General features: G+C 48.9%; 1 protein-coding gene across 17 annotated transcripts in view; it reads right to left on the bottom strand.

Moving 5' to 3' along the window:
* The window catches only part of MEGF11 (multiple EGF like domains 11), a 378,756-nt gene that overhangs the window by 53,719 nt on the left and 310,550 nt on the right, over window positions 1-14,487 (bottom strand). For all 17 annotated transcript variants that reach the window (XM_019647332.1, XM_019647328.1, XM_019647330.1 and 14 more), the window contains 3 exons: window positions 12,804-12,940; window positions 7,950-8,162; window positions 1,152-1,326 (listed from right to left, as the gene is read on the bottom strand). In XM_019647332.1, the coding sequence (XP_019502877.1) occupies window positions 1,152-1,326; window positions 7,950-8,162; window positions 12,804-12,940 (525 nt within the window). The remainder of the gene's footprint in view (window positions 1-1,151; window positions 1,327-7,949; window positions 8,163-12,803; window positions 12,941-14,487) is intronic.

The raw sequence follows: 14,487 nt of genomic DNA on the forward strand, positions 1-14,487 counted from the left end.
AAAGGTTCACTCTCCCTAGTAATCAGAGAAATGTAAATTAGAGCAACATTGACGAGCCATTTTCTACCTATATAATTAGCCCAACTTAAAAAAAAAGAATGTTAGGAAAGTTGTTTTGAAATAGGTATGTTCATACACAGCTGGTGGCAGTATAGATTTCTACAACCCTTGAGGAAAGTAATATAGCAACATCCATCAAGAGCCATAAATAATTATGCCCACTGACCCTGGAAATTCACCCTAAGGAAATCATTCAACAGGAGGGGAAAAGCAGTTTGTAGGAAGATGCTCAGTGCACCATTTGCTGGGAACGCTGGAAACAACTTAGTATTCAGCAGGAAGGGAATGGCTGAGTAAACTGGGGGTATATCAGCTCCCGCAGTATGATGCCGCCATATAAAATGATAATTAAGAAGCCCGAAGCAGCAAGTATGGGTGAAAGAAAGCAGAATGCAAAACTGCCCATGTGCACTGTGGGTATTATGATATAAAAATACAGATGCTCCTCAGCTTATGATGGGGCTATGTCCTGATAAACCCACCGTGAGTTGAGAATAAGTCAAAAACGCATTTAATACACCTAACCTGCTGAATATCATAGCTCAGCCTGGCCAACCTTAAACATGCTCAGAACACTTACAGTAGCCTGCAGTTGGGCAAAATCATGTCGCTGCTGGTGCCCAGCATCACAAGAGAGTATGGTACGGCATAGCACTGGCCCAGGAAGAAATCAAAATTCAAAATTGAAGTACTAAATGTTATCGCTTTCACACCATCATAAAGTTGAAAATTTGTAAGTCAAACCGTTGTTAAATTGGGGACCGTCTGTATCGTGTGCGAAACGATATGGACATGGAGGCAGTGGGCACGAAGACAGCTGGTGTTTCAGGGTGACGGGGACAATGGAAAAATCTCCTCTATTACTTTTACAATTACAAGCCCCAGCAGAACTGGCCCTTTGAGAACAGCCTTGGGGGCTCACTGGTCATGGAGCTCCTGTCCCTGAGGGGGACACGGAAACATTCCCAGTTTTCATCCCTGGGCATAGGGCCACACTCCCCAATTCCACCTAGAGGTAGGAGGAGTGGACCCCTCATCACCTGTGTGAAGGTGGGGGGCACTGGAGCCATGGGAACCCCCTCCCGTCTTACCATGAAGCCTGGGGCACAGGTGCAGCTCCCAGTGATGCTGTGGCAGTCGGCGCCGTTCTGGCAGGTGCAGGGCAGCTGGCAGCCATCACCATAGTAGCCAGCAGGACAGGACTCATTGCAGTGGTGGCCAGACCAGCCTGGCTGGCAGGTGCAGGCTCCAGTTACTGGGTGGCAGCTGAGCAGCGGAGAGAAGGATGAGAAGCCGGTCTGGTCAGGGATGTGGGCATGTCCCGTCCTCTGCCCACACCAAGTCTGGTCTGCCCAGCGTAGCAGGACCAAAGGGGCTCTGAGGCGAAGTTGCTTAATGCCTCATTTGTTTGTCAGAAGAACCTAAGGTCCTGTGGTCTTATTAGACCCCCAAAACTGAGACTCATGGTGGTTATATAATTTGCCTAAAGTCACATAGCAAGGAAGTGGCAAAATCAGGATTAGAACACAGGTCTCCGGACTCCCAAACAAGTGCTCTTTATAATACAAATACACAGAGACCAAAGCAGAAGACAACCTTTTGCAGTCCCTTCCCTGATGGACTATGGGGTCCAAAGCTTCACCCACTCTGCACCCAAGGCAGATGCCTAGTGTGGGGACAGGCACACGAGGGATGCTGTGAGACCCAGTGGCATATCACAGGTACTCAGTGAACATCTGAGACCTCAGGGTAGATGCCTGCCCCCCACCCCAATGTCTGCATTGGAGAGGATACCCTCTATTTGCTTTGCCAGGGCTCTTTAAGAGTGAGGGAGATCGTCTCCATCCCCTGCCTGTCTAGGTCAGAGAAAGGACCACTTGGCTATAGGCAGGAGTTGCCTGTCATGACCTCTAGAGAGTGGGGCAAACTCTGATTGGCAAAAGTCTGAGCCAACAGCCAATACCATTCATGATCAGAGGGGATATGGGGTGTAGGGACTGTGCTTCTCAGAGCTCCTGCAGGCATGTAATTGAGTGATGGCCCTAGCTGCTGTGTCTGAAATCCATCACTACATTTGCTCAGAGGCCACACACACACACACCTCCCCTGGGCTGCTCCCAGCTAGAACACAGCAGGGATGTTGAGGTTGGCACATTCCTGGAAGATCTGGGACTCCTCTGATGGGCAACTTTGGCTCAAAGACTTAGCACCTTACCAAACTTTCTTAGAGCTGTGCTGCAGCCTAAGACTTGCCTCCCTCCCCTCTCTCTCCCTCCCTCCCTTCCCTCTTTCCTTCACATGGGTCAGAACTGCATTGCAGTCTGTCGCTCTCTCCGCCTCCCCAGCCTCCTCCCCATTTCCCCTCACAGCCCTCTCCTTAGTAAATCTCTTATACTTCACATCTCCTCCTGGGAGGACCCAGAGCACACTCTAGAGAAGATGCTGGATGGTAGAGATAAACCTCTTAGACTCCCTGTGTCACGTGCTTCCCTGCACCTGAGTCCAGCTGAAGGGATGTGGTTGAAGGAAGCATGCTCTGGGCTGACAGGAGGAGCCTGGGTACAAGTCTCATCTCTGCGAAGTTCCACAGGACCTAGGCTTTGTCTCCCCGGATCACTGGTAGATCTCCAGTGCCTGGCTTATAGTCTCGGCCCAATTAAATATTTGGGAATGAATAATACTTTTATTATAAGTAATTATTTTCTGTGTTGCTGACTTGTTTATCATCTGTCTCCCCTACCAGGTGACAGCTCCTTGGGGGAGGGCCTTCTGTCTATTTCACCCCTGTATTGTCCCTGTCATGAATCAGCAAGGTCCCTGGCATGCTGGAGATGCTCAGTATATATTTGGCAAATGAGATAATGAATAAAGTAACTGTGTGAAGCCCAGCCAAGCTATTTCTCTTCTGGGAGCCCTGGTTTTCTCACGGAAAATGAGAGATGGACAGGGGCAGACATCCCTGAATAGTTAAGTGCAAGTAGCTAATAATCATTTTGGAAAATGTTGAATTATTAACTAGTCTCATTAATAATCAAGTCAATAATGAGATATCACGTTTTCTCTATCAAAACAGTAAAAAACCTTTTTTTAAAGGAACAGTATTCAATGCTGGTAAAGGTTTCTGGAAAACAATTTTGGGATATGTATCAGGAGTCCTAAAAATATTCAGTCTCTTTGGTCTTGTAATTCCATTTCTAAGAATCTATCCTAAGGAAATAATCATAGTTGTGGGGAAAGATTTATGCACACAGATGTTCCCTGAAGCATTATTTATAACAGTGGGAAATGGAAGCAATTTAAATAATAAATAATATGTGACCAGGGTATTAAAGCACCAGGCAATTTACACACATATTTCTAGTCATCGGATAAGCCTGTGAGTTAGGCATAATGCTTCTATTTTAAAGATGGCACTTGGAGGTTATGTGACTTGCCCAAGGTCACATAGCTTACTCAGTGGCAGCTGGAATTCAAACCCAGGTCTGTCTGACCATACTCCGTCTGCTGCCTCATGCCGCCTCTAAAAACAGGGTACTGGGTAAATGAATTATGACAATTCACATGAAAGGATGTTAGAGAAGCATTCAAATGCTTCCCAGACTATTTAATGATATGACATAAGGTTAAGTGAAATAAGCAAATCATATATAAAGTCATGATCTAAAATATGAAAAAAGCGATACAGATATATACAGACGTGGATGATAAATGAACAAATTACAACAAAATGGTTTTTGTACTCCCCTCTGGGTTGAGAAATTATGAGTGATTCTGAGTTTTTTCTTTAAATTTCTATCTATTCTCTAATGCTCCCAAACTGAGCCTCTATTATATTTATAAATAGATGCAAAGCAATAAACATTGTAAATATGTAAAAAAGAAGAATGCATGTAAGAGATGAGCGTTTGAGGACTTCCTGACCTTCATGGTTCCAGAGAAATTCCTCCCTGAGCCCCATACTCTAAGGGGGAACAGTGGCCTGCATGGGTGTCATGGGGCAGGGTGCCCCACTGGGTGGCACTGACCTTCAGCCAGATAGTTGTGGGGCACTCCTCTGTTCCAACACTGAGCAAAGCCCTTAGGCATAGCCTTTCTCAGTTCCAACTTTCTAGGGGCCTTCTCTGAGGTTTTGGTTTAGGGTTGGAGGGACCGGCTCAGTCACAGTCGTGGAGACTGACATGCGTGGACCCAGGAAATAACCTGGCAGGCAGCGTTGGCTGCAGAGATCAGCTCTGCCCAGCCTGGGTAATTCTAAAGAGTATCAGGCATCCTTCTATCCTTCCCATCAACAGAATTTCTCACTACAGGTCCTGGCGATGGCGGGAACACCACCCTGTGAAATGCATACTAGACACACAGTGAACCAGCAAATTCTGACTTCTAAGCATTCCCACACTGCCGGCTTTCCATCGCAGCTGCCAGTGTTTTGTCTGCTCAGGGGCGTTTCTCTGCGCCAATTTTACTTTTCGCTCTGATAACCAGAAAGCTCAAAACCAAACCTGAAATCATTTCTTTCTCTCTCCTTTCATGTTCCAAAATTCTATTTTAATAAGCGAGACCTCTATTTTCTTAATTTGATTGCTTGTCAAGTATCATCATCAAAATCCCCAAATCCCTTTGAAAAGAGAGTAGGGAATGACTGTTGACTATGACTGAGAAACGGGCACCTTCATCACATCTCCCTGCTCCCTCCTCCCAGTGGTGGCAGAGACATTCTCGGGGTCACATGGCCGGCAAGTGACTGGTGGGTAAGCTCAGGCAAAACTCATGAACATCTGACCGATAGGCTAATGTTTAGGTTTGCTCTGTTTCTTTTTCCTCGCCTTTCTCCCATTTTCCCCAGACATAGATTAATCACAAGTTAACAGGAGGCTGAAAACTGAACAACACTGGATTCTTTTCAGGGTGGATTTTTCTGCCTCTTCCCGCCCTCACTCTGCGGTTACTATCAACGTTGCATCTGTTGGCTAAAACAAATCTTTCAAAGGTAATACATGATCGTGGCTGCTGGAATTTGTCTGTGACAATCCAATTGTGAAGGGGACATGGAAGAGGCCCAGCACACAGACACTCTCTTTCTCAAGGTTATTCTTTATGAAGGGGGATGGTTTGCTTTGTGTGTGCTACAAAGCATTTATAAAGGGAATGAAGCGTTGACGAATCTTATCCGCCACCTCTTCCTTCCCGAGGCCTGTGGACTTGACCTCTTTGAAGCAGCCTCTCCAGAGGGGCACAGAGCAGAGGGGCTGGGGCTGGAGGAGTAGGGTTTTCTTTGGTTGGGGGCTGGGAGTACTTGTCTCCCTAGGAAAGACGGTCACGGCCTTGCAAGCTGGCGTGGTGGGGCCCTGTTGTAAGCTCTTACCACAAAAATAAGAAGCCGGGGAAAATGAGGCTAGGCTTTTGAGAGTCCCATGGTCCATCTCTTGAGAGTTGGATGGAAGCGTCGCTTTCAAAAACCACAAGAGAACATTTACCCCCACTGGGCTGATGAAAGGTGATAGACAGATTGGGAAACTGATACACAGAGAGGTAAAGCAAACATATCAGGACATTTGCTCAGGCAGAGGTAGTTCTGAGGCCGGGACTCAGGCTCCACAGGCCCCACCAGAGCCTGCAGCTGAACTGCTTTGGGATTAGGAGTTATAGAGCTGTCCCTCTGCTTTTCTTGGATCCCAAGAGAAGGCTCCATAATGGGACAAAGTTTCATGGGAAGAGAAGAGTGGCCTGTGTCCACACAGAGGGAGAGAGCTGTTCTCTGTGTCCACGAGAACAAAGCCAGTGCTGTGGGAGAGACAGTTCAGTTAGACCAGAGGCTCTCAACCTCGGGCAATTGTGGCTCCCCCCACGCCACCAAGGAAACATTTTTGGTTGTCAGAACTTGGGGGTGGGGTGTTGCTATTGGCATCTAGGGGGCAGAGGCCAGGGAAATTTCTCAGCATCCTATAACACACAGGACAGCCCCCACCACAAAGAATTATCCAGCCCAAAATGCCAATAGTGGTGAGGTTGAGAATCCCTGAATTAGCCTGAACACAAACTTTATAAATGTTGGGGGCTCAGTTACTGGGGCAGTGTGCCAAGAGAAAGGGGTAAAATATATTTTCAAAACAGGGCAGACATCAGCTCAGGGGCAGAACCACCTGCTCTGTGCCAGGCTCTGTGCAGGGCTGAGGCTGCAGAGATGGACAAGCCAGGCGCTCCTGCCCGCAGGGAGCCCGGGCTGTGACACAGCTCTCTGCCAGGAGGCAGTCATGCAGACACCGAGAAGCCCAGCCTGGGGGGCTGGTTGCCAGGAGCTCTCAGTGCCCTCACTCCTAAGCAGTGCTACTGCCTCCCAGTCCCTGAAACATGACGCGCATTAAAGACAGTAAAGCAAATAATCATCAATATTGGATGGGCTGAGATTAGCGACGGAGAAGAGGGAGTCCTTTTAGATTAATAATGCATCGAGGACTTCTTCAGAGGAAGGATAAATTATGCAGGGCATGGCTGCTCAGGCGCAGGAGGAAAACAATAGCTCTTTAATTTGGGGGTTGGTTGGATCTATGTGGCAGGGACTCACCCTGTATATGACCTCAGCAGCAGCCTTGATTCCTGTACTGGAGAGGGTCCTCCCTCGGCTGCTGTGCAGGGGTGGGGATTCCTAGTGCTGTCCCCCAACCATGGAATAGTCTGAAGTAGCAACCCAGCCCACTGACCCGCCATGCAGAACTCCTGTGTTTAGAGCCTTAGAGCTCTCGCCCTGCCCGCCAGTCCAGATGCCACCTCCTCCAGGAAGCCTTCCCTGACCACCACAGCAGTCTCCAGTGGTCTCAGATCCAGGAACTAAGGACTGAGGACAGATTCTATCTAAGCCATAACAGTCACTAAGATGCCTCTGTATGCAGTGATCAGAGGCTCTTGGGTGATTTGTGGAGAATCAAAAGCTGGAAGTGAAGAGGGGCCGAGGCGAAGTCCTGGCTGTCCCAGAGTCAGGGCTACAGATGGCAGCAGCACCCACTGCTTGGAGCAGCCAGTCCTCCCCTGAGTTGTCCTGTACCCTTTGCCACTCAGATAAGAGGCAGCCACATAAAGGGCTGTGGAGGCGTTTGTCTGGGGGCTGGCAGCTTCATTTATTAGCAGAGGGCAGGGCCCGCTGGTACACGAAGCAGGAAGTGAAGGGAGATGGGAGGAGTGGCTCAGGGCAGCTCTGGTTTCTCTGCTTCCCAGATTTTGGCTCATCTGGAAGCAGGGGTGAGGCTAGCTTCAGCCCAGGTGTCCCCAAGCCCCAAAGGACACAGAGTACAGGAGAAGCTGGCCCCAAGACAAGGCCCTGACAAAGGGCCTGGTCTCTTTCCCCCGTGCTCCTCCACACTAGCCAGGGCCTGCTGGGACAGCCCTCTCCAGGCCCAGCAAGCCACACTGATTTTTAAGGTCCCGTCTAGTACTGGTCTTTTGTGGCTCCTGTTTCTGCCTTGGCAGTCCTGTTTCTGGGCTTGGGGTTGGGGAAGCTCTTGGTTAAATGTGGAGCATGTGGAGGTGAAATATTCTCTAGTACAATGCCTCCAGAGCCTGTGGCATCCCAAACCCGGCCATCCCAGCTCCCCCTTGACTGTGTGGCTCGACCCGACCCCACCCTACCAGGCTCCCTCCTTGTTCCTGGGTGTGGGGTCTCAGGTTAGCCCATTTTCAAAGCTGACAGCCAAGTGTGGTGACAGAGGCAGGTGACCTGCTTCCTGGTCCTGTCTATGTGGCCTGGGTTTTCCCTTCTTTTCACCAAAGTGGTCAGCAAAGATGACTGCGAAGTCCCAGCTCTCTCCTACCGGGATGACTAGGCCGGAGGTGGGGATCTGTGCCCTGAGAAGCCTCCCTCTCCACCAGGGCCCACCCCCACCGTCTCCAGCTTGTACCTGATGGTGTTGCCGGCATCACAGGGGCAGGGCAAGGTACAGCCTGGGCCGTGCAGGCCCTCCGGGCACAGCCGCTCCTGGCAGCGTGGGCCTTTGTAGCCAGGTTCACACTCACAGGCGCCTGTGCTGGGCGCACACTGGCCCCCGTTGTGGCAGTCACAGCGCTGTGAGCATTGGAAGCCAAAGGTCCCGAAGGGGCATTCCTCTTGGCACCTGCGGGACAGCAGAGCAGGGCTGAGGTTGTGCCCCTCACCTGCCCTTCCAGATCTATCCAGCATGCACCCCCCAGCCTCCAGGCCTGGGCCTGGTGTGCTGCAGCCCCTCACGGCCGCCTCCCCTCTTCCTCCTCCAGGAAGTAGTCCATGGTTTAGTCACCCCAGCTTTCCCCTTCATGCCAGGTCCCCTCAATTCCTCAGCACTGAGTTTGTACTGTTATATTTCATTAATTACAGAACTTACGTGTTTTTTCATTTTTTGATTGCAGTAAAATACACATAACATAAAATTTACCATTTTAACCATTTTACAGTGTACAGTTCAGTGGCATTAAGGACGTTCACACTGTTGTGCGACCATCACCACCATCCACCTCCAGAACCTTTTCATCTTCCCAAATTGAAATTTCTGTACCCACTAAACATGAAACCTTATGTTTTAAAAATATATTTCAACATTTCTGAAATCAGTTAAGTCTTATAACTGATGGCATGTCATAGTTTAATTATCAGTGTTTTTCATTCTTAGCAGTATATAAAATAATGACACATCTTACAATTGGTGACAGCTTACATTTGATGAAATGGGGTAATTTTATTTCTATTCACTGTCTCTGTTTTTTTGTTGTTGTTTTTTTGTGAGTCTTTGGGGCAAATGTATAGTCTCCCTTTATCATACTAGAAGGTGTGTCTCCTCCGCCAGTGTGCAATTTCCCTGGGTACAAGAGGCATTCTTTCATCAGACAGGAGGATTCCTCTTCCTTGGACTGGCGATCCCCTCAGGGCCGGGCTAAGCCTCTCCCAACAACTGGTGAGTCCCTCAAAAAGTAGGGCTGTGCCCTCTGCGTCCTTCCTCTGCTCAGGCCTGGTGCTTGGGGCTTACAGCATAACGATAATTATTTGACTTATAGACGCACAGCTGTTGGCTGTGGATTCTCTGTGGGAGGGTGTGACCCCTGCTGTTGACTGCCTGGCTTCCCAGACATATTTCCCAGGGGATGCAAATTCATTGTCACAGCAACTGAATCCTGACACATTAAAGGGGGCCTGTGGGGTAAAAAAGGTGAGTCCTGTGGCCCAGAGACAAGCGGGAATGGCCTCTGGGGTTTTGGATTATCCGTGTCCCAGCATTGCTTCGATGGTGCAGAGCATGGAGAACTGACCCGCACCTCTGGCATCTGCTCCCTCATCATAAATGGGATGATAACAGTGAAACCTCACTGGGTTGTTTGAGGATTAAAGGAGATAATGCGTATAAACATTTAGAAAGGCGTCCCACACACGGTAAGGGCTCAATTAGAATTGTTACTTATTATTTATTACTCTTGTGAATATTGTTTTCTGTAGTTCTCATAACACAGCCCATCTGACCTCCTGCCTCAGATTCTGGAATGAAAAAGCTCTAAGGGAAGAATTCCAAAATGTTGACAATGGAGTGGACTTGAGGAATTCGAAGTGTTTTAATTATCATGTTTTCCCAGTTTTCAGATTTTCTACAATAATTGGGGGGGGGGAGCCATAAAAGATGTTTAAAAAATATACAGCCCTAGGTTCTTTATTAATCTCGGAGAGTCTTGAGTTGGAACCAGTGCTCTCCGCAATCGGGCTGGGAGGCCCTGAGTCTGGGTGACCTCCGTTGCCTGTTGCGAGGGTGAGTGGCCAGACACCAGTGATGTGGTAGCAGCAGCCAGCATGGGCCTGGGGGTGGAGTCGCCAGTGTGTCGGGCGTGAGTCTTGGTAACACCACGTGGGGGTCCTCTGTCTCGCTTCTGTCTTTGTTGCCTTGAGCCTACCCTGACAGGGACCTGAGGAGGGTGATTGGGTCTAGACTTGAGGACTTCCCTCACAGGAAGATGCCACACACTCTCCCCTTCTCAGAGCCACTGTGGCAAAAGGACTCTGGCAGATTGGAGGGGCAGCTGGGGTAATGACAGCTACTTCCACGGGCACTGGACAGAGAAAGGCGCTTCTAGCTGCTCAGGCCCTAGAGCTTGTCCCCAGGCCCCTGAAGCAGCAGATATTCCCATAACCCTTACATTACAGTTGGGGAGGCTGAGATGCAGACAGGCGAGGTGACTCTTCACCACCAGAGCTTTTTCCTGCAAATCTGGCTGTATTGTAGCCAGTCTGAAGCCTCGTGAAAGGAAAGAGAACAGAAAAGAGAGGGAGGAAGAGGAAAGAAAGAAGGGGATGTCTAGAGAAGGAATGGAAGGTGGAAGGCAGGAAGGAGGAGAGGAGGCAGGATAGGGTAGGTAACAAGGGACACTGAGGCAGAAGGGGAGGACGCAGAGCGCTAAAGAGCTAGAAAATCACTACCTGAATCGCTAGTCCCTGTTCAACCTCAGAATGGACTTTTCTAGAAGTCACGGAGCTTGGTTCTCCTCAAATGTCTCAGACAGCAGGGGAAGAAACCCAAGCCAGGAGACGCCTCTTGACCCCTCTTCCCTTTCACTGGAACATTCCTGTTCCCTCCCACCCAGCAGCACAGGGCAGAGCCTGAACAGTGAGCCTCCTCTGAAGGGCATTTTCCCCATCCTGCCATATTTATGAAGCGACTGACTCCATAGCCCCAGAAAAAGAATCTGGAAATGAAATATTGACAACCTAATCCATTTACATAATCAGCCTCTTTTTTTTTTCCTGCTCACAATTTAAATAACTTATTTATTTAGAGATCAAGCAATGACTGCTAATGAATTTTACACAAAGCACGCTAATAACAGGGCCTGTGGAACAGAAGGGTAATCACAGCAGGAATTAGTTTTCTACTTAAACATCCTTCCTTTGCAACATATCAATCTAATGTGTCTGATATTGCCATTAACAACCAGATACATTGCTCAATTAAATTACAAAATGAGCTGCAAAGCCCTCGTTATGTTTCGTGTTTAATTTGCACTGGATTCGGCCTATCTGGGGAGGCCTGCATTATTACACCCACTCAACTTTAATATGCTCGTGATGATTTGGGGTGGGTTAATGCAGCTGTCACCTACAAAATTAATGGAGGCAATTTTACAAAATATTAAATACCAGGCGGCCCGTTTAGGTGAGAAACCCAAATGTTACCTGGCCCCTCTATTGAACTCTTCTCTGTCGTTGATTGGCAAAGCTTGCTAGAGCACTCTATGGCTTTTGGGATTTCTCTCTGCCCCAGGATCATGGGCTGGGCCCCGACAAGAAGAGTGACTAGGATTACTTCTCCATTTGGGACATCCTGGCATTCAATGTCAAGAGTGACAATGAGACAGGGCCTACTGGTGTTGGGTACAGCCATTTGGAGCCCTGGGTCTGCTCGTCTTCAACACTAAGTGGGCTGTATTCTTGCTCATGTGAAAGTGGACTGAAACAAAGTGGTCCTAGTCTGGTTCTAGAGTCTTCCAGCTCCTGTCCCTGCTGGTTCTGAGTGTTTCCTTATTGGGGGAGATGGTGAGGACGGGAAGGTGGGCTCACTGCTTCAGTTCTTTCTCCCCAACGTCTATCTCTGACAGAGTTCAGGGAGGGATGGATCCCCGGACGTCACACCCCATGTTCTGTGCTTGGGAAGCTCATGGAGGTGAACCCTGGCTCACAAAGAGATCAGATCTGGCTTGAAGACTTCAGGCTAGGGGTAAGCAAGCCTACTCTAACAGTGGAAAAGCTCTTTTCAGCGTATCACTAAGGGTTTAGGGCTGACTCCAGTGAGAGTTGGAGGAGCCAGTTATGGTGGTCAGCCGGGACTCATTGGCTGATTCAGCCCCCATCCCTGCTTCCTGATGGCACCTGGGCAAGGAAGGCAGAGGAATGGCGAACAAATATTCTCCTTGCCTCACCTTGTCTGGACAGAGTAAAAAAACCCAGGGTCAGAGATGAAACATGAATCCCCCAGAACCAGGCAAGGGTGTGAGAGCCTCCTCTCCCCTGCCCCGCTCTGCTTTAAGAGATGCCTGTGGGTGAGAGAGCGAGGGAGGTGGCTTAGTCTGGGTCCCACAGGCAAAACAATCCATCTCTGAACTCACTCACCACCAGACACACTGGTCGTTGTTTCTCATTCTCCCACAGCACCTACCCTATCATCATAGCATCCTTCCTACTGTGGCAAATGTGCCCGCACGGTAATTCCTTAATTATGCGTTTTGTGGATTATTCATTCTGCAAGGCTGGTTTGATCGCAGGACATTGGTGTCCTTGTTCAATTTGCTTTCAGGCCATCGGCCTTCAGAGGAAGCAAACTGATGTCATGATCCATTTGGCAGAACCCACAGTAGGAATAAAAATCCCCTTCTAGGAGAAATCGTGCAAATGTGTAAACTGAATTGGCACTCTCAGCTTCTTTGGATTGTGGGTGCCATTGCCTCCCTCCCAAAGGGCAGGAAGTAGAGATGGGTTGTAGGTGCTCACCTGCTTCCCCAAGAAAGTCAACGCAAGTTCAGGGCTCAGCTCACTGGGCTGGGGGAGGGGGCACACTCAGCAAGCCAAGGGTCAGGGAGGATGGGTTGATGCATCTCTCTGGCAGGAGGACTCAGAATACTTTCTGAGTAAGGACTGGGAAAGCTGGCAGGAGAATGCTGTGGGCTGGTAAACGTCAGCTGTTCTCTACAAGGCTGCTGTGAAAATGAGTGATGCGAACAGCAAGGACAATAGTTAGCATCATCCTTACCGGTCCCCCATGTATCCGGCTGTGCAATGGCATTGTCCAGTCACATGGTCACACTGCCCTCCATGGTGGCAGGGACAGTCTTGGCTGCAGTTCTGGCCAAAGGTCCCTGGTGGGCAGGGCTGTGCGCACACAGCTCCCTGAAACAGAGGAGGGGAGACACGAACAAGTGGTGATTCTGAGATGCAATTCTGGAACCACTCTCTCCTGGAAGTGCCCCAGCTACTACGGCCCAAAGGTCCACCCCATTCCCTCAGCGGGACTTTCTCCTCAATCACAGAAGCATAGAAAGCTAGATATCATGGCTCCAAAGCCAGTTTAGAGATGGGGAGACTGAGGCCAATTTTCTCATTCAATTATTCAGCACACATTTATTAAGTGCCTGTTGTACACCAGGCACTGTGTTAGACACCAAGAATATAAAAATACAAGTAAGACTCGATTCCTCCCAGTCTGCTGGGGAGCTAGACAAGAAAACAGGCAACGAAAGGACCAGGCGCTAATTGCTCTCATGCTGGTACACAATACAATGCTGAGGAAAAACAAAGAGGAGACTGTGATTAAACATGGTAGTCTGGAAGCACATTCATCTCCATTTGTTTCCTAAATCCAGCTACCGTGAGAGTAAAGAAGGAAAGCTATAAACCTACAAGGACAAAAGGAATGGGAGAAGAGGCCACAGAAGACAAGAGATGTCACCTGTTAGAAGATGGAAGAGCAGAGGGAGGAACGGAGCTGCTGAGGTTTCTGCTCTCTCAGCAAGGCTAAGCGCCAGCGAAGGGACAGTGGGAAGACATCGGGTTGCTATGGAACCTCAGTAAAGCTCAGGAATCAGAGACACCAGGAGCCTCAGAAGGCCAAGGTGCAGGTGCGGTGAGACAAGAGAACTGTTCGAAAACTTATAAAAGAGGAAATTAGACCCCAGATGTTTGCCATTATTTCAAGTAGCCAGGTGACTTTCCCAAGACTGGCAGTTTCCTTTTAGACAGGTTGACCTCCATAGGCTTTGGACACAGGGATACCAAGCATAGCTGGGGGCGGGGTGCTGAGAGAAAGGGGATGCTGTGGAACCCTGCCTGCTGAATGAGCAGGCCCTCTGGCTCTCCTCCCCCCGCTCTCAGCTCCTAGAATGTTGATTCCCAGATTCTGCTCCCTCTGGTGGGATTCTAGGGGACTCTTTTCCGGGGACACAGAGCTCAAGAGGAAAGACCTACGGATAATGGTATGTGAGGATCCCATCAGCCAACAACCACATCTCCTCCTACTCCCAGGCTTCCAAGCAGATTTTCTGAGGCTTAAGGTAAAACACGAACAGGTGGCCAAGGATCACCAGATATTGGAAATGAGGCTCTAACATGAAAGATTCTAACATGAAGACTTCTAACAAGAAGGCTGTAACATGAAAGGAGACCAAAGCAGACAAATAGACAAAAGGAACAATGCAGGGAGCAAAGAAAACAGGAGAAAAAGCCCCTGTCACAATGAAAGTGAATATCCTTAGGCAATTAGATGAAGATATTTGTATCTGTGAAAGAACAGAGGGCTAAAAAGGGGATATCCAGAGAACAGTAAAAAGTTCTAAAAATGTAAAAATAAGATGACAGAAATTTTTAAAAATTGCAATAGAAGAGCTGGAAGATAAAGGTGAATAAATCTTCTACAAAGTAGGCTGGGGCAGGGATGGGGG

This window comes from Hipposideros armiger, unplaced genomic scaffold (assembly GCF_001890085.2).
Source record: "Hipposideros armiger isolate ML-2016 unplaced genomic scaffold, ASM189008v1 scaffold_110, whole genome shotgun sequence".
NCBI classification, from domain to species: domain Eukaryota; kingdom Metazoa; phylum Chordata; class Mammalia; order Chiroptera; family Hipposideridae; genus Hipposideros; species Hipposideros armiger.